General features: G+C 40.3%; 2 protein-coding genes across 2 annotated transcripts; both read left to right on the top strand.

The window, feature by feature from the left end:
* The first annotated feature begins 14,920 nt into the window (after positions 1 to 14,920).
* On the top strand, positions 14,921 to 17,206 carry LOC145456979 (uncharacterized). The gene is made up of 3 exons (XM_080335128.1): positions 14,921 to 15,061; positions 15,696 to 15,912; positions 16,291 to 17,206. The coding sequence occupies exons 1-3, from the start codon at positions 14,954 to 14,956 to the stop codon at positions 16,566 to 16,568; spliced, it is 603 nt and encodes a 200-aa protein (XP_080191254.1). The 5' UTR covers positions 14,921 to 14,953; the 3' UTR covers positions 16,569 to 17,206.
* A 41-nt stretch (positions 17,207 to 17,247) lies between these two features.
* Positions 17,248 to 19,942, top strand: LOC145456978 (uncharacterized). The gene is made up of 4 exons (XM_080335127.1): positions 17,248 to 17,428; positions 17,500 to 17,725; positions 17,859 to 19,002; positions 19,074 to 19,942. The coding sequence occupies exons 1-3, from the start codon at positions 17,248 to 17,250 to the stop codon at positions 18,061 to 18,063; spliced, it is 612 nt and encodes a 203-aa protein (XP_080191253.1). The 3' UTR covers positions 18,064 to 19,002; positions 19,074 to 19,942.
* Positions 19,943 to 20,361: the final 419 nt, after the last annotated feature.

Below are 20,361 nucleotides of genomic sequence, written 5' to 3'. Positions count from 1 at the left end.
TAGGCGCCGAATAGTCCTGCGCTTGAAGTCATCACCTCCTTCAGCTCTACCAGTATATCTGATCACGTGGAATGGGAGGCGTTGAAAAATTATCAGCAATATATGCAATTGTCAATATTGTAAACCTAATTCAAACCATTAGTAAGACATTTTTCTCGTTGCGCGACTACGCAGTGTCAGAGCTATTCAAAAATAACTTTTTCCCCTGATTCCAGCCATTCGCTGATTAAATTGTCCGGTTACTCTTATAACGCTGCACACCATATTTGGTTCGATTCGAACCAGTATAATCAGCCGCAGAGCCAATTGAAATTTTTAATTTATGATGAAAAATAAAAAATGAATAAAAAATTTCATGGCATCCCCGTGAAATTGTTAAGTTGTCTTCAGTAACGATGCAAAACTAATTTGAGTCAATTCCAACCCGTAGAAGCGGAGTTTTTGCAGTTGAAAGTTCCGGATTTACAAAAAATAGCAGTAACGGTGGATAATCCCAGAATTATAAATAAAAAACTCAAAGAACTCCGCATCTACGGGTCGGAATTGAGTCAAATTTGTTTTGCATCGCTATTCGGGACAACTTAACAATTTCATAGAATTGACAGAATTTTTTTTTTTTTTTTAATTTTTCATAATAAATTTAAAATTGTAATTGGCTATACGGTGGCTTATGCTGGTTCGAAATGAACCAGATTTGGCGCGCATTTAAGGGTAACCTTACAATGTAATCAGTGAATGGCTGGAATCCGGAAAAAAAGTTATTTTTGAACAGCCCTACAAATACAGGCTTATTTCCTATAACAGCAAAACGTGCTACTCTGTAAGCGATAAAAAGGCCCGACCTGAAGGGAGGCTGGGGCAAGGCCCCCCAAAAGTTTTGCTCATGATTATATGGGGACTCAAGACCATACATGTTTTTGGGGGGGGGGCTAACGAAGTACTGTTTTGGCCTTGCGTACGAGGAAACTATGTGTTTTTTTTCGTTTTTGTTTGTGGACCAAGGATTGAGAACAATGCATGTGGTCACATGCGTCTCTCGGACAAAACGCCATAAAAATTAATGTTCTCTCATTATCAGAGGTGTTCAAAGTAGCCAAGAAAGCTACTCAAGTAGAAGTAGAAGTAGCGACGAAAAAATCTACTCGAGTGCGAGTAGAAGTACTTCTTTCATAAGCAACCTAAAACTACCTGAAGTAGAGGTAGAATTGACTGACTTTAAATGTACTCAAGTAAGTAAGTAGTTGTGAAAACGATCGTAATTCGTTCGCATCTGTCAAAAGCTGCAAATGGAGCTATGCGGAAGGTGTAGAGAGCTTGATTCATATTGATGCATCCCAAGAGGTGTCAATTATTGACAGAATAAGCAGTCGTCCACATCATGGGATGATAGTATTAATATGGAAATGCGATACTAATCCTTTGTTTACTCGAACACCCCGTTTTAGAGAATATCATGGCATGGCGCCCTCCCCCATATTATAAGGCCACTAGTTCAGTCGAAGAGCAATACGGAGATATTGTGTCGGATACGGCTTTAACACTTTGCGTGATTAGTATACGTCAATAAAAAATATGACAGATCGTAAAAATGCCATATAGTGTATAGCTTTATTTTTGGAAAATATAAGACATTACTACACTCGCTTTTGTACTTCCACATGTATGTTCTCCAGACAAAAGAACTGAAACTATAATTAGAACTCAAATTATAATACTCGTAATTGAAACAAAAGCATAGAAGGTTTAAACGGTGGTCTGCTAAAACAGGTCTAACGTTAGAAAAGTCAAAGGCCACTTTTTCAGATTAGGACACGCTATGGGCTGCTAGGTATAATGGGTAATACTTACGGCCATACTTACTGTAATGAAATATTTGATATAGGCGACAATGCCGTGTGAACGGAACCACGCAACCCGGTATCTAATTTATATTCAGCGACACTTTCGTTCAAAAATATTTGTCACTTCTTGTCATATCTACTGTGCGCGTAGCGCAATGAATATTCGGGGGATTACATGACTTTTATGAAAATTAAATGTTGATACTACGTGAAAACAGCCTCAAAATTCCTCAGGCTATCTTTCTTATTGGGGGATTATACTAATTCTCCTTGACAAACTGAAAATAGCGAAAACTAAGTAAGTAGTTCACAAAATATTACGAAGTAGAAGTAGCGAAAAAAGATCTGCTTGAGTAAGTGCCAGAAGTAGAGGAAAACTACTTGAGTACTTCGTAAAAGTAGAAGTACTTCGTTACTGACCACCTCTGCTCATTATACATCGCAATCAATTTGAAAATGCAATATCGTACATAAGTTGCGCTTGCTCTGCCTTCCAATAGCATGAAATAAACGAAAAATTCTACGTGAAAAGAAAAATCTCTAAAGACACATTATTTCATAAAAATTATTCAAGCATTATACATTTGTTTCGCTGATTCCCCGCGATGCGATTTCATAAAAATATATAACATAATATCATAAATATGTTTGAGTAAATTTTACCACGAAATAAATCAGCCGTAGTTGTTATTATTTATAATCACTTTCTTGCCATCAACATGGTTTTGCATACAAGTATTCTTATAATTTTGAGTCACTCTATTCGCTTTTGTCTTGGATAACTTAAATACCCATCTGTGATATATATCTGTAGACCTGCAAAATAGTTGAAAGGGGCATTCATAAAAACGTCGGCACATAGAGAAGAAGACAAAGCACAGACTAAGGAAATATTGCGGGTCTCCGCTGCCTGCTTCGGAACTCGGCTCACTCTTCCTCTGGTGTTTCAAGACATTGCATAGCAGCAGGATCGGCGATGAGGAGCCCATTACCGGTACCTCGAATGTTATCCACACCAAAACGTGTGTCATGATGGATGTTTTGCTTATGATATGTTCGGAGCATTTCCGTGTGTTCACCGGTGGGTTGTCTGCGTAGAAGTGCATCAAGTGGGCATTCCGGTGAAGGATTATAGCCTACTGGCTGACTCGCCTGACAGGCGCAACGGATATTTATATTAGTCGCTTCACGGAGGAGCTTGGCGCCAGACTTACAGCGAAGCCCACACCCGATAGTGGTTACAAGTATTTTTGATATTCCCACTCATAACCCAACACAATATAGGCGGTTAATAAACACGTATATACGAATTGCACATTCTGCCACAAAATTTTTTGTCAAGACAAATAGGGAGCAGTCACACGGGAGATATTTTGGCAAGGGATAAATATTTCGTTACATATCCTAATCCGTATTTCACTAATGATAAATCAAATTATGAAATCCAGCAGTTTTATCTGAAATACGGGGTTTTGTTCTATTAACGGCAACGAGGTCTTATACTGTATAATCATGAACCATACTAACAGACACGAGTAGGCTAGTTGAATACCCCATTCACATTGTTGCTGAGAAAAAATCACTGTTGCGAAGTATTATTCATTGTGTTACCTGTTTTGAATAACAATTCTCGTTTTCCAGCATGGTCACCCGAGTTGATACGCTGAGTCCACTGAGTCGAAATATATATACGCCCGGAGGATACGGCCAGTTGAAGGTGAAACCGGATTCTCGAAAGAAAATACCTTCGCAACGAATCGGGTTCATGCTCGCACAATTTTAGATTTCAAGACAAATGTTATTATTGTGTGGAATAGCCCCTCATATGTGAGAGCCCCAGGAAGAGTTAACGAAGAACAGACTAGATACGAGAGACTGTCTGTTACGTGTCTGATCGAGACGACAAGTCTCGTTTTGTTTGAAACCAGGGATATCCCTGGTTTGAAACGCACATCAGTCATCAGCGCTAAATATTCTCAGAGCACATCCCCTGCACAAGCTATGTACGCCAATCGTGGAATAAAATCGTATTTATTGATGTCAGTGCATCTCCTCTTCATCCAATCACGTGCAAGTATGCTAAATGCATTTCAGGTGCATAACATAATGGGGTAACTTGGTGTTTCGCATCATAATGCACTTGAAATGTAATTTTTACAGGAGAGGAGCGAATTGTATCAACAAGCAGCAGAAAGGAACGTTTTACGGTCAAATTGCCAGGAGGTCGGGGTTTATAAACCCATTCCATCGTGATAACGCGTCAAAGTCTTCGGTCAAATTAATTCGGCTGCAAAATGATGTTACAGAATGTCAACACAGAATGGCGTATGAATTTTGATGAGGGAATACTAATTTGCGCGGCTGATATATAATTCATAGCGCAAAGCCAGTGCGGACGGCGTGAATTTTATAGGAGTAGGAGCAGCAGCTGTAAGATAAGCGTCATATTCAGAAGCATATAGTATATTTGTAACTCGGGTCGATTTAATGCGTACTACGTTCACGGAATCTTTCATCACATACGCCGTTATTCCGAGTAGTGAAATTTTGACAGGGATCGTTTATCTTTTGTCGCAGCCAATTTCGGTCATCCTGTAGTTGCACGTGGGGCTTCTGTTATTATGTGTGGCAAACTGTTGCAGTTAAAGGGTTCAATACTGGTGTTTACTGCTGAATTACTTATAGGGCAAATCTAAATCCCATCGATCGGGCGATAGGAGGAATATGCATCAAGTTAACAAATGAATATTTTTTCTCTAATCCCAATTCATTTATTTTCGTAAAGGGGAGTTGGGTTTCCATCCCAATTGGGACAAAATAGCCGAGTTCTGGTACGGAGTGATCTGATTATTTTAAAATCATACCCATCCTTCACACATGCACAAAACATATGATACTCTGCAGTCTGCAGGCATTCGCAACGACGTAGCAGCTCTTGTAGATTGGAGAATACGCCTTTCCTTCATTAAGGCAATCTACCATGCAATGACCCCATTCGAAAGTCATAGAAATCTCTTATTAAAGTCTACGGGTGTTGTTACAAATCCCAAGGCTCATCACCCTCTTGATGACGGTGACTCATTGAACCGTTGCCAACCTTCATGCGATGACGATATCCTTGTTTTGCCAGAATCCCAGGTCAAAGTACGGGTAAACACCTCCGAGACCGGTAGCACTTCGAAATATCCACTCCGGTATTTGTCTTCAAAGGCGATTCGATCAATAACCCAATGGCTAATTGGCATCTCATGATTTAGACTTCTTTTGCAAATCCGAGCCCGCTGACCCGTGATGATCCTCTTAACCGATATCCGCAAGACATGATTAACTCCCGTTGTGGATTTTAGTAGGATCCCCGCCCATCTGGATGCAAACAGGCATCATCGATGGTGGCTACACATATCAGATTACGTTTAGGAGAAAGTCAGTCGTCTCCCGATGTCTTTTAGATAACCGCAATTCACGTTGGTCTGCGGCATTCTTGTTTCCTCGTCTAGCACGCCCCGACGACGTTGTTTGTGAGTCTGTGTGTGTGTGTGTGTTGCGCTCGGAGGCTATCCAAGTAGATCAAGCAGGATCGGGGCATCCCCGGAATCTATCATCGTGCAGACAATGCAATCGCTTTAGACATTTACTTCCCTACGAACTTATCACTGAGAAAGAAAATGTGCTGCGAGCCGTTAAGTTATTCGAATGACCCCCACTAGGAACGCTTCCTGATACGGAGAATCTGAACCGCGGAAATTCTTTACTTGATTCAAAAATTCCATTATTTGGATTTACTTGAAATCTCGAGGTGAGCCGGCGTACACATATTCACTATGACGTCATTGCCCCAATAATTCAACGCCTCTGTGTTTTCATATCACGGGTGGTTTCGACGGTTTTGCAAACTAATGCAGTACCATGGATCAATCTGGATTATCGGGATATTATATCTATGCAGAGATAGAGACAGAGAGAGAGAGAGAGAGTCAACCCTCGACGGAAAAACGTGCAAATTTGCGGCACAAAACAAGACTTGATCGGTAATGCTTAGTAACGGTTATATGATTTTGACGATATTTGTGTCAGCCGGAACTGGAGTACTTGATCGCTCAAACATAAAGCCATAAAATTAGGGCTACCATATTTTGGGAATCTGAAAAGAGGACACTTTTCAAAAATTTCTAGACTTACAATATCGGATCAAAATCCGGAAAAATTGGTAAATTTATTGCGAGTAAGTAGTTGGTTGAATAAGACTAAAAAATGTCGTTTTTCCGATTCGACTCCAGAAATACACACTTTCATTGAAACTTCCGTTGGTTTATTTAAAAAAAATTAAAAAAAAGGTCAACTTTCTGGCTCAACTCCCGAAAAACCCGCCGGACCGTTACGTGAGTACTGATTTCCTATTTCTCAGTTGAATTTTAACACGCATTTAACCAAAAGAGGACGTACGGTAACCCTAATAAAATGATGTATGATCTTCACCGAATCTGATGAATATATAGTATAATATAATACAGTGTGCCGAATGAAAAAGAAAGGGAAAAGTGTATGATAGGAAAATAATAAATCAATCCTAATTAAACTGATATAGATACCATACAACGCAGAGCGGATGATGCTTCGAATGAAGTCTCGAAGCCGACTTTGCTGACCGCATGGCACATTCAATAAAATCACTCTCCGTGGATTCATCAAATTGACGGAAGCCTTCTGTAGATTTCCTGTAGTAACGCGCAAGTCGAATGTGAAACCGCGCTGTGATTCATTACGGGGGAATGAATCAGGAGTTGCTCTTCATTAGGCTAGCGGGCTCATTATTATCTGTTCGCAAGTCGCACATCGGGCGAATCGGTTTTCACACGGTGCGGCCACGCAACAAAGGAAGCTCTGTGCTTTCCTATGTTTAGGTTCCTTGCAATGATCGATAGTTCTTTGTGCTACGTCATTCCATTCGCTGGTCAGCGCTAGGCAATTACGCGCTGCGGATTGATGATGCCTTTTGGTAGGCGAAGACGCAAACATGTTTATAACTTGAGCATTTTTTCCAGTTTGACTTACGGTCGTAACGTGTATTTGCCACGTATGGAATTCACTGTCTCTTAAAAAATAGCACACAAAGATAGATATGCTCTTCATGTATAGCCCTACTCGCGACATGACGGATTATCATCTCTTTTTGTGCAAAGTAGGCCTACTTTAATATTTCACGAACAAAACAAAAACAATGATATCATATTTTTATCGCGACTACATTAACTTCAAGTGCATAGTATCCGGCCTACAAGCGCGCACCGCCGTGTTGTTTTCAATGATATGCCCAGTCCTGTAGCCTCTGTGGTCTGGCCCAAAACAGCACTATCACGTGACATTTATGTAAGGTATTTGTTTTAAAAAGTTGTTGACACGAGCGCATAGTTTCTTTCCGGAATTTCGAGAAACAACACATTCATATCAAAGGGGTTATATTATCACCAACCCCTGCATAGTTTCGATTTGTAACTGTGAAAATCGAGATGGTGATTACAAATTCTAAGTAATCATAGATACGATGTTTTACGTATGGAATAATTCGATGATATAATCAATGACGACGAAACTCGCCGTGAACAGTTGAGCACCGATACCCATTCATGTCATTCAATCCTTTGTTTATACTTGCTGCACCCTTAAAACTTATGTGCGACATTGTTTGCTTGCAATATAGGTGACAATAATTTCAATATTAATTTGTTGAGAAAGTGTTCATCCTTTCTGCGCTCAGCATCGTTTTCTACTCGCATTGATTTTCTTCGTGACCCGAAATGTTAGAGTAGGCCTATTACTAAACAAAATACCAGCCTTGTATATTAAAAACGCTCAAGTTCGACTCACACCTCACGTTACGTTAGCGTAAGCGAAACTTGTTCAAGAAGAGTATGGTCCTGTGACTGCCTGCTGTTGTATGGTGAAAAATAGTCAAAATCTCCACTCAAAAATATGAATATAGAATTACATTACATCATTCAATGTGCAAGTGATTGGGTATTGTCAAAGTACATCCACTTGTTTCATATTCGCGTATATATATGTAGCTATAGTGGACAAAACACCACCGTTTCTGAGCATTGTTTCCCAAGAAACCGCGTACACCATGAAACTTTAAAAGGCAATATCATATATGTTTTCTGCCATCCTTGTAAAGTCAGTTATTTCGATGCGATATAGTATCCTTCTAGTGTACGAGCAAGAAGATAGCGCCCATAGTTTGGATGAGGATCTGAAATAAGATATTGAAATCGGAAGAGAGAGTTTGTGAATTTGCGACAATGCTTGCCAGCTTATGTTTTATATCTATACATCTATATAGATTTGCGGGAGACTTACGAATTTTCTACGTTCGAAGCTCCTAGAAACTCACGTTATATCGTCTATAAATATTATATAATAAGTGTTCATGTTCATGTTCAATGATGATATATGCTGCAGCGTAAACGTGTGCAATAAAGATTCCCGAGTGATGAAATCGATTAACTGTCAATGTTGAAGTCAAAACCCGCATGACTTTTAATCATAAAATGAATAACTATTTTTTGCAAACTACGAACGTATATCAATATGTATCAAGCATTTGGGTTTCCATTAAAATTCGACATACATTACCTTATCTACTTAAGGCAATGCAAAGTAATTATACTACTTGAAGAAGTGGTTCAAGGCAGTATTTAAAGCACGTTATATAAACTTTATGACACTTGATGTCGATAGGTCCTATAATTACGATGAATCTGATTGTCAGGCGCCGTACGTAATAGTCCGCAATTTTGTCAGTTCAACCGAAACATGATTCGTACTCGTCGCATTCGTATCAAGAAAGTAATTGTTTATCACGACCACTAGATAATCTTTTTAATTAGCGAAGAGTGGCCATTCGTCACAGTCATGTATGAAACTCAATCGTCATTAAACCCCGCGTAACTGATATCGAATAAACTTATATGCTGGTATTTACGCGATTAACCTTGTACGAGCGTGCTTTATCACAGTATCCATGGCGGAGATACGTCAGTCCGGTCTCGACAGTGTAGATGCCAAAGAAGTATCAAATTCGCCTATGACTACAGATATTTGAAGCGCTTCTTGGAGGTACAGAACTTCAATATACAATTGAATAGTATATTCATATTTAAATGAACCCGAATATTTTCGGCTGACACTCGTCAAGGGTAATCGTCAGCAACTAGTAGAGAATTGGAAAGAACATTGTATATCAACAATCGTATCACAAAATATGACGTCACCAGCATGAAATTTCGTGAATGAGAGAGCGTTCAATGTACTATTTTTAGGTGGTACACGAACTCCTTTTAGGAAGTTCAAAAAGTATAAAGGTCATTTTTCCGTTCGAATCCCGAAATACCCGTTCCCATTTCCGGTTTATCTGGGTTGACCAAGTCATCTATGCCCCATTGCCCTCAACATTGCACGCCATCTATGGCATTTTTGTACAATCCCCTGGCATATAGGAGGACGAGTTGCCAAAAACGAGGCCATTTGGCTTCCCTCGGATGACATTTTAGCTTTATTAAAACAGGAGGAAAAATCTTACTAAAGGAGGACGTATGTGGTATGGCATCCCTACCGTAAATTCTACATTACTTAATAGCTAGTAATATTATCATAGGCCTCTCTAATAAATATCAAACCCATTTTGAAACGAATTTATTTAATGAAAGTTTGTAACATTGAAATCAGTGACTTCCTTGATTTTTCATACGAGAAGACAAACTTGAAAAATTGGAAACTTCACGCGACTCCATGAGTTTTAGTTGCGACTCAAGGTTTCCGTTCAGCAACCGAGTTCGATACTCGGTTTTCAGGTATTTTATTTGCAAAAAAGCAGACTCGCACACGTGACGTAAGCGCTTCCGAAAATAACAAGAGTTTCTATAGCTAATTCCCGCAAAAGTGGATATTCATGGGTCATTTTCCACGTGTCTTGTCGATCAAATTTTCCTCACACTTGTACCATGAAATAATCCGACTCACATTTGGGATAAAACGCCCTTTTCTCCTCTGTTACTGTTCTTTTTGGTTTTACGAACCTAATGCAATGTAGCCCAACTTTATAATGCAATTGGGCTGAGGAAAAAGTTTTGTGTCAATGTACTTTATTTCCATTTGCTCAATACACCCACACAATGTTATCCATTTATCAATGCTTTTATTACTCAACCTATCGCAGTATATCACCAATAATCGCCAATAAGCTACTCCCATTTAGACTCCGTGACTAGGATAAATAAGCTTAGTTCTCATACTCGACAATAATACTAATATTGTTTTCAGAACTGCATTATTTCAGTAGGATTTATTAACTCGAAGACTTTCCGTGTGCCCCTTAACGGCACAAGAAGCATAATTATGGAAAGAGGTTTAAACGAAACCCAAATTGGCAAAGTGTGTCGTAACAATGCAATAATAAGAAGGAACTGGGCAAAGTCAACTGTCCCGGTAGTCAAAACAAGAGACGACAGGAAATAAAATTATCCATTTCACGGAATGCGTTACACAGACAATTAGCGGTATATGTTAATGGGAAATTTCAAGATTGTATAGAAACTCTTTCTGCCCACATAAATAAGGATTGGTCAATTTTATGATAGTTGACTCCAATACAGAAAGATGAAAAGTGCCGTTAGCTCTTGATAAGGCGCACACGGCAAGTCATGGAGTAGCTAAATTTTACTGCGATGATTGTAGTTTTGAAAAAATATTCAATTTCATTACCGCCAGTCACATATTACACTAATACGAATGTTAGATATATAATATGATATTATACTATACTTTCTCGTATGGCTTCATCAACTTCCCAACTTTTAAGTAATTGAACCACAGTCGTCCAACCACTTTCATTTATGAAGCAGACGTATGTCAGGTCAGCGTGTATCGAGGAGATTGACGGACAAGATGGTCCAATATCCGAAGTGTTGCAAGCCTAATGAGCAAATCTGAATTTGACGAACCCGGATGAGGACGGGGCTCGTGCTCTTTCGGACCAAAACACATTTTCTCCGTAGAACTGTGTGAGTTTGGTACGAAATTATGTCGCCCGAAGCGGCTGGAAACGTAGTCACAGAGTATGCAATGAAAGAGGTTAGCACACTGATTTAACTATATACCCTACAAAGTCGTAATAAGTGTTGTTTGAACGTCTATAATTCACAATGAGCACTGAGCAGACAATGGGCCGTATACAACGGCAGGCCTATAAAGTAGGGAACAATATGTCAAATGTCAAATGATAGTTCACCGACAGTACAAAAATATACGCTAGGATACAATTTTTACAATTTTTTGACCTAACGCTACAATTGCGACAAAATTTTGCAATGTCAAAAAATCGCAACACTTATCATGTCATTTCAATTAACACACAATAAAAAAGTAAATAAGACTATTTCGGGAAACCGGTAAAATTATTGAACGGGTAGGATCTAGCCACACATGAGCTGATAATGGGATCAGAATGATTTCTGTGGTTCAACCACTATTGCACTACTGTTGTTCGCAGTACAATTGTTCTCTTTTATTGGAATTGCTATCCCCCTCATTTGCACATAACTGTTTACTGAAAGTCTGAGACTTATTACATGAGCCGATCGACTCCATATTTCTTTTGGTTCAAAGGCGAATAGCTCAACCCCTACAGACCAAGACTACAATGCGAGAACGAATATCATAAGCATGTGTTATGGGATATCACAAGAACTCAAATTATGGATGCAGAGGACCCTGGGGACTAATTTCATCGTGTATGACGTAAATGGAGTTCCACCAGCCCCAGTTTAATTCGTATCTAACAAAGAATTGTAAATGAAGTCATGTCCATGTGGTATGCGTGCTGTGATTAATACTTCACGATTCCCGTATACGTTACAATCCATGACGTTAACAATCACACCAGCTCCAATTTAGCATAGGCGAAGTATTGTTTAATGACCATAAATGTTGGATGCATTTCTTGTAATACAGTGTTCGATTTCTTGACAAATATCGATTTAGGCATTGTTTGATGGCTTATCGTAATTTATCAGTGAAGGAATACTGAAACTATTGGGTATTATTTCATCATATTTATATTGTAGGCATCGTATACCTCAGATTTCGTAAGTAAATGATCATACTTGGCGTACTGAGATTGAAAGATGGATGCCATGCATATGAACTTATAAATCGACCATATTACCGATCCCATTTTGGAGTTCGTGAGTACCAACAAAAATAGACTTGATCAGACTCCCAGTAAGAAAACCAACGGCCTATGCGTACATAATGACAGGTCTTTCTATGTACCTAAGAGGGGTAAAAGTGACTACTAGATAGAAATTGGCGCGAATACGACTCCCCGTCATTTTAATTAGTTACGTAAGAAAGCTCGCATTCGCGGACACAAATCGAAACCGTAAGCAACGGTCATCGTACTTTTGAATCGCAATTTGCTACGTTACCAAATCATGTCACGCGTAAAATGATTTAGCACAATCGGTGATTATCCGCTGGTGCATACGACCGCGCTGTTAACCTGAGTCCTTCAAGTACGCAATCACTCGATCATAAGCATCAATCCGCGAGGTCGTTGGCATCGATTCAACACTTCAGAAAGGTGTGTTTTGGATTGCATTCATAATCGATTTGCGACTTCTGGGTATTTGACTTTGAATGTGGACTTTCTAAACTAGACATACGAGATTCAACTGGTTAAGTAATTATGATACCCGGTTCGGGCTGGGCACGATACGGAATGCATTTAGGATATGGATTACAACTTGGCGTTGACGCTAAAATCCCAAACTGGACTTGGATTTACAACACTGAGTGCACAACTGCAACTGCCATGAATTGTGCATCGTATAAATCGGTCTACCTCCGCATGGGAACCCTGTACTCAAAACGTTGGCGTAACGAATAATGAATAGAGGGTGGCATTTTTATTTATTCAGCACCGAGATATAGAGAATATACAAAAGGCACAACTGCGCACTTGTGCTTCGGGTAATTCGGGCTAGGCGGGAATCGAGCAGAGCGTTACTTACTCCGTAATGAGTCATGATTCATCATACGCTCTTGAGAGAGCGGTAGGTCGTAAGCTCGTAAGTGGATAAATAGATCATAGGCACACCGCAAATTACTGTAGCGCTATGTTAAACATCCGTGCCGCGATGCGACGACTTTATTAAACCGATTAATTTCATGGAGCATGGGAAATAGCACTTTGTGGTAGATACCTCCGAATTCAATCATGAACAATGACATAATTGACATGTCTTTTCAATATACATACGGAGCGCCGCGTGCGGTAACTCGCGATGGGCACCTCGCGTTGACATTACGTCCAGTTTTGACGGGTTACATCATCAGCAGTGCAAAGTAAATATTTTGGCGCTTCCAGAGCAAATCAACCGCGAAAACTAGTAGTACGTTTTCAAAACAATGCAGGCTCGCTACGGCGTTATGATTCTGGTTGAAGCGTATTGGATGGTGCTTACACTGTCAACACCAAATTGAATCATCATTGACTCAAAGCACCTATTACATTCAAAAATCACGTTGCATGCTCTTACCGACCCTAAATTACACATTCGACCTTGTTCTTCTTTGTTCACTGGATATTCCCCCTCTTGCCTCCATTGACCGAGAAAAAATATGGAATACCGTTTTTGCTATAAACCGAGAGAAAGTTTTACGTGACTTTTTTTCTAGTTTTTCGAGATGGGATTAGAACTTGTGGATTGGGAATCACCATTGACGTCAATTCGAACTAGAATCCGATTCGGTTCGGTGTAAGGAATTTGAAAAAAGACGTCATAATCTCTGTTCAACCGAAGACTTCACCTAATCCTCGACGGAATAGGCATAGGGTACAGTGTAAATCGTTCTACAATCCTCCTGTGCGGAAGTGGTAGGCTACTCTGTTTGTTTGTACTGTTGGAATAGTCCGCCTATTCAATAGTTTACCTTCTTTCGTATAGAAATGATATTGATGTCAGATTATCGAGCGCTCTCCAAGCAAAAAATACCTGGACATTAATGTCTTAGGTGTCTGGGATTGATATATGTATATATAGATATAGATATAGATATCAATGACTTATAGGAAGGAACCCATTTCCCCCTCGACACGATTGTGGCGTCATATGTGCCATATGTGACGTCATGACATTGTTTAAAAAAATCCGCTCAAATTTTCGAACGTCCATGCCAAACTTTCATCCTAGCTTAGGCTGTCGCCAAGGACCTCGCGTGCAGACCGCAACACCGAGATAGGGCAAGCGAAACCACCGAAGCAGATGGGATGCCTTAAAGCTCACTGCAACAACAACAACAAAGAGGTTCCACATTCTGAACTAATGCGACCTGAAACCAAGCCACTTCTACCTACTTCAAGTGCAAACGGACAGATTAGGTAAATATTTCACACGAAAGGATACGTTTGCAAATGTACCGGTGTGGAGAATCGGACGAAACTTTCTAATCTGTGATTGGGTGGGAGTTGGGAGTGTCAACGCACCTGGTGGCAGCTTTTTAGTCGCTGGGCGCACAAGTTTTCACAGTACAAGCCAGAAATGACCAGTGACGAATATAGTTCGGAAAGAATCACAGATCATATGTGACGGTGTCAATGGATCTGGGTTAGCTCGCATGAGCTGAACGAATTGTGACGTATAAGTAGGGTCGTAATTTCAACTTGGTCGGCTGTTTTCGGAAGTCGACGAGGGCCGTTGTGATCGTTGTCGTTGCTCGTAATTAATTATAAACTTTTATTGGTGTCTTAAATAATGCCGATTCTCATCTCTTCATCTGTAGCAATAAAGTATCAGTTGTGCGGTACTATATGATTTGCTACATTTACAGCGATTTTTGATCCATGAAATTTTAATGTTATCTTGATTTCCACGGCAAATTAGAGATGACTCGCGTATTTAATGTTGAAATTAATATATTATCTATTGGCGTTCCGCCCGTTTATATGTAGCCTGACAATATTTTGTGTGACAATATTTTCAAAAATATAGTTTTACGCTGTCGATCCTGACATAGCTGCCAAGGTTTTCTGCAGAAGCAGATGAATATGTGACATGTCCGGAATGATGAAAATACCGGACAACGGAATTCGTCAATGCAGAACTGCTGAACTGTCACATTTACAGCATCATTGCGGTTGGTCTTTGGTGCAATGTTATTGGGTGAGCCTTCACGTCTTCCTTAAACCAATCTAATTATTTAGACCTCTTAAAATGAGTAATACAATTATCAAAACAAAACCGATGAGTTCATGCACGATCTTCTAAGGTGTTCGTACGGCCACAGTCCGGTTCGGACTTGATCTTACCTGATTATGATGTGTTAAAATTGAGAAAAATGCGTCCGTCTGCCTAAGAAAATATTGTATTCCCGAATTCTGGTAGGCTTAACTACGGCTTGGGATAATGAGAGAGTAATCTATTTCCGGGTGGCTGATCAATTCCAAGTCTGCATAGGCATCGGGTATGCATGCGCCACCAAGGTTTCTCTCCTTTTGACAAATAACGCATCCAAATCTTGAACAGAAATTGACACGAAAAAAGCACAGGAAGAACAATAGGTATACCGTGCCTATATAAGTGATTCAAACGTAGTAGAATTAGGCATTTTGCGGGTAAATTTCATTGCAAGTAACTGTCTAGTAACAGCACTAGTTTCTGCGCTATGCTGGCAAGTAGAGCGTCGTAAGCCTCATTACGAAAGGCAAGCTGTCAATAAAAGCAATATTGCGACTTTGTTTTCCCCGAACATGCCTCATCAAACCCTCGAGTAACGGAATGAATATTTTTTACGCAGGAAATCTGTGAGTCAAATTACTCATCGCAAGAAATGAAAAATATATTTAAGGCGGGCGCATTTGCCGTCGCTTTGTTCTACCTCGCGTCCAGCGTGTCAGGATCATCAGTCGGCATGCGGCCTTTCGTTATGTGTTCACATGACGCGCGGCGGTTCCTGGCGTGGTTTTGCGAAAATTCGGCGTTTGAGTTTCCATTCGAATTCAGCAGAGACCACAGTAAGTAGCATGCGATTTTTTTTTAATACCAGAAAAGTAGAATCCATCGACCATCGACCACGATCGCGATAACTCGATTAGGGTTAGATTGATCAGATATCGATGGACATTATCTCTCAGCATATTTACGATACTACGTGCGTAACGTTGTCTTCAAAGCTGTCTGGTCGTACTTCTATCCAGTGATATATAGATGGTATGGAGCCACACTTTAACAATACGCGTCTGTCTGCTCCAGACAATCTCTAACAGTTTTGGTATACTGTGACTTCAATAAACTGTCACTTAAAATATGGCATGAACATTCGTATTTACTGTCTAAGTACCGTTTTCGTACTGTGCGTGCTGTCTCGTTTATCCCTTTACTTTGTATTACAGTCGTCAAGCGCTACCGCCTGCCCGATTCCAAGCTTTACCCGTTCCAACACCAAGCCGGCAATTGCTGCAAACGAGGCTGCTACGAACACGAATTGCACAAAATGTGCTCGTACCGAATTTGGTACAGTCATTGCGATGCCCGCTCTAAAGCAGCAAGTGGAGTAGCCAGGTACGGGATGCGAGCGAATTGCCTTACGCGACATGAGAGAGCCGAACGTGCAAAAGGAGTCAGGAGGCACGGGAGACACAGGATGATCTTAGGTGGGGAGCGGCGATGAAAGTGGAGAAAGCGGTAAAAGTAGTCATCAAAATGAAGATAAAGCACATAACCAATATTTTTATGGACTTGTGTCAGCTAAAGAAATATATATTTATCGGAAATACTTTGTTATTATCTACAACATAGCTGCTTGTGTTGGAGAACTATAGTTTTATTGACTATACCTTTGCTTCTTACTGATCAGTTTGCACTGCCTTGCAATGTAGCATGGCTGTTTTGGATTCCCGCAATTTCGATAACCCTTTCCGTATGCGCCAAGAAAGTTTAATATTCGCGTGATTTGCGAATCATTTCTGGTGTCGAATGCACTTGACGCACTCCGAGGAGTTAATTTTGTGAAACACAGTGATATCGTGTTATGTTCGAGAGAATTGAAATTGTCCTTTTTCGTGCTATTCTGATCGTCTCTTCTACATGAAGACCAGCTTGAATGTGTTTTCTAAAGATGCGAAAAGTCGAGTGCTAGACTTTTGCATAATTGTGTGATCTCAATGTATATGTCATCTGTTCTGTGTGCTGTACATAATAGCGGTTTACCCTGAACGCCAAACACAATTTCCCCAGTCCAACTGGTACCGAACGAGTGCAATTGTAACAACAATAATAAAAGTATATATCTAATTTTGTTTTTACAGAGCTACCTTCATATATAGTGTATATACTTGATTGCTAGTAAGATGATGAATACAAGTGACGCTGTTCTGCGCCTGCTGGCTGTGGCAATGCTCTTTTCTGTCGGTCACTGCAGTCACTCCAGGAGATATAGTCGCGTATGCGAACCTTCTGCTGTCAAGAACATGCGTTTCATCTGTAACGACGACTCATTTCACTATCCTTTCCAAACCCCCAGATGGAATTGTGAGTATTTTACGCATACTGGTTATTTTCGTGAGAGTTTGTAACGTTCATATTTACATTCCTGTTGACAGTGGTATTGCGTTCCCGCGCACCTGACGAGAGGATGTATCCGTTCCAACACCGGTTTCATGTGTGCTGCAAACGAGGCTGCGTACATGTCGGATTCATCAAAATGTGTTACTACCACAAATTGCACGATACTTGCTCCAAGGGCGAGAGCATGAATACGAAACGCGGTCGTATGTTGTACGCTCGTTGTCTAGTGGGACGTACGGAGCATCTGATGCGTTTAGAGGGGTTCGCATATATATATACTGTGATTTCAATAAATTTTCACTTATAATATGGTATGAACGTTCGTATTTACTGTCTTAGTACTGTTTTCGTACTGTGCGTGCTGTTTCGTTTATCCCTTTACTTTGTATTACAGTTTGCAAGCGCCACTGTCTGCCCGATCACAACCTTCACCCGTACCAACACCAAGCCGGAAATTGCTGCAAACGAGGCTGCTACGAACAAGAGCTGCACAAAATGTGACCGCACCAAATCTGGTACAGTCACTGCGATGCCCGCTCAAAAGCAGCAAGCGGAGTAGCCAGGTACAGGATACGAGTGAATTGCCTTACGCGACATGAAAGAGCCGATCGTGCAAAAGGAGTCAGGAGGCACGGGAAGCATAGGAGGATTTTAGAAGGGAAGCGGCAATGAAAGTGGGGAAAGCGCTAAAAGTAGTCATCAAAATGAAGATAAAACACATAATCATTATATTTATGGACTTGTGTCAGCTAAATAAATATATATTCATCGGAAATACTTTGTGATATATACATAGCTGCTTGTATTGGAGAATTAAAGTTTTATTGACTACCTTTGCTTCTTACTGATCAGTGATCAGTTTGTACCGCCCTTGCAATGTAGCATGGCCGTTTTGGATTTACGCAATTTCGATAATCCTTTGCGTATGCGCCAAGAAAGTTTAATATTCGCGTGATTTGCGAATCATTACTGATGTCGAATGTACTTGACGCACTCCGATGAGTTGGTTTTGTGAAACGCCGTGATATCGCGTTATGTTCGAGAGCATTGAAATTGTCCTTTTTCGTGCTATTCTGAGCGTCTCTTCTACACGAAGACCAGCTTGTATGTGTTTTATAAAGATGCGAAAAGTTGGTTGCTAGACTTGTGTTTAATTGTGTGATCGATCTCAATGTATATGTGATCTGCTAGTTGTGCTGTACATAATAATGGTTTACCCTGAACGCCGAACACAATTTCCCCAGTCCAACTGGTACCGAGCGAGTGCAATTGTAACAACAATAATAATAATATAAATCTAATTTTGTTTTTACAGAATTACCTTCATATATAGTGTATATACTTGATTGCTAGTAACGGGATGAATACAAGTGACGCTGCTCTGCGCCTGCTGGCTGTGGTAATGCTCTTTTCTGTCGGTCACTGCAGTCACTCTAGGAGATATAGTCACGTATGCGAACCTTTTGCTGTCAAAGACATGCGTTTCATCTGTCGCGACGACTCATTTCACTATCCTTTCCAAACACTCAGATGGAATTGTGAGTAGTTTACGCGTACTGGTTATTTTCGTGTGAGTTTGTAACATTCATATTTACATTACTGTTTACAGTGGTATTGCGATCTCGCGCACCTGACGAGAGGCTGTATCCGTTCCAAAACCGGTTTCATATGTGCTGCAAACGAGGCTGCGAACATGTCGGATTCATCAAAATGTGTTACTACCACAAATTGCACCACACTTGCTCCAAGGGCGAGAACATGCATACCAAACGCGGTCGCATTATGTACGCCCGTTGTCTAGTGCAACGTACGGAGCATCAGATGAGTTCTGAGGGGTTCGCAACCCGACTATCCAGATTCAGAGGAAAGCGTAGTACACCCGGTGGCAAATTCCGCAGGCTACCGCACAAGATATTGCGACAATATCAATTGTAAGGCATCCCTATTGGGGATTCCACTACTGGCGTCCACTTTGCAGATTTACTACCAAGCATAACGTTAACAAGCAGGCTACAGTATTTCGATTCATACACGAATGCAGTATGCTGTGCTCTGTAACGTATGCTTTATACTACTTGACTTATTCTGATAAGAAAAAGAGCCTCTGAACGTTATTTCAGGCAACCGCTGTAATCGTTCACTGTGTTTTTATGACAATATTTAAACTCCCTTCTCGGGAGATCTGTAAGTTATTTACAACATTTTCCATTACCTTATCGCTACTTTATGCCGTCAATTTTTTATACCCGTTGAAATCATACTCACTAACAATACTGCCGTGATATCTGTGCATCTTTTTGTAATATTTATTTATCCTGTAATGTTAGTGTGAATTGGTGCTGGAGAGTCGCCAGTGTGTCATAAAATATATTTCCGCTTAGGTCAGCGTTTCGAATGCGTCTTTCTGTTCTTCATTATGATCTGTTCTTATGCTGCTAAATGGAATGACTTTTCGAACACGTTTTTTCATATATACAATCTTTGAAATGTGTGTTGAAAAGTCGGGATTCGCAGCTACGCATAGTGTCGCTGTCGAGTTTACGCGAGGCATTCCTGTCGCGGAATCTGTAGAGAAGATGTTGTGTGTTTAGTTTAGGGTATAGGCGAAATAGGACCACTCCAATATGCAGCTACTCAGTCCCGAGCTAATTTCATGACTATCCTCCAGAATTGCTGCATGATTATAGTTATATCTTCATTCGTTATTGTAGAAGTTATAATATCTAGTAATCGTTAAGGGTATTTAACTAATTCACTATCCCCATTTACTATACAATTTGAGTAATCTTCAGGGTTTTATTTAAACTACTTGCTTGTTTGTCTAAACTCCAAGGTTTAAACAATGACTTGATTCAGCATATAGACGTAGGCATCCCTGGCGGGTTGCACATGCGCCG

This window comes from Botryllus schlosseri, chromosome 15 (assembly GCF_051294905.1).
Source record: "Botryllus schlosseri isolate E-star chromosome 15, Bs_hap1, whole genome shotgun sequence".
In the NCBI taxonomy this organism is placed as follows: Eukaryota; Metazoa; Chordata; class Ascidiacea; order Stolidobranchia; family Styelidae; genus Botryllus; species Botryllus schlosseri.
This window is presented reverse-complemented; position numbering and strand designations above follow the sequence as displayed.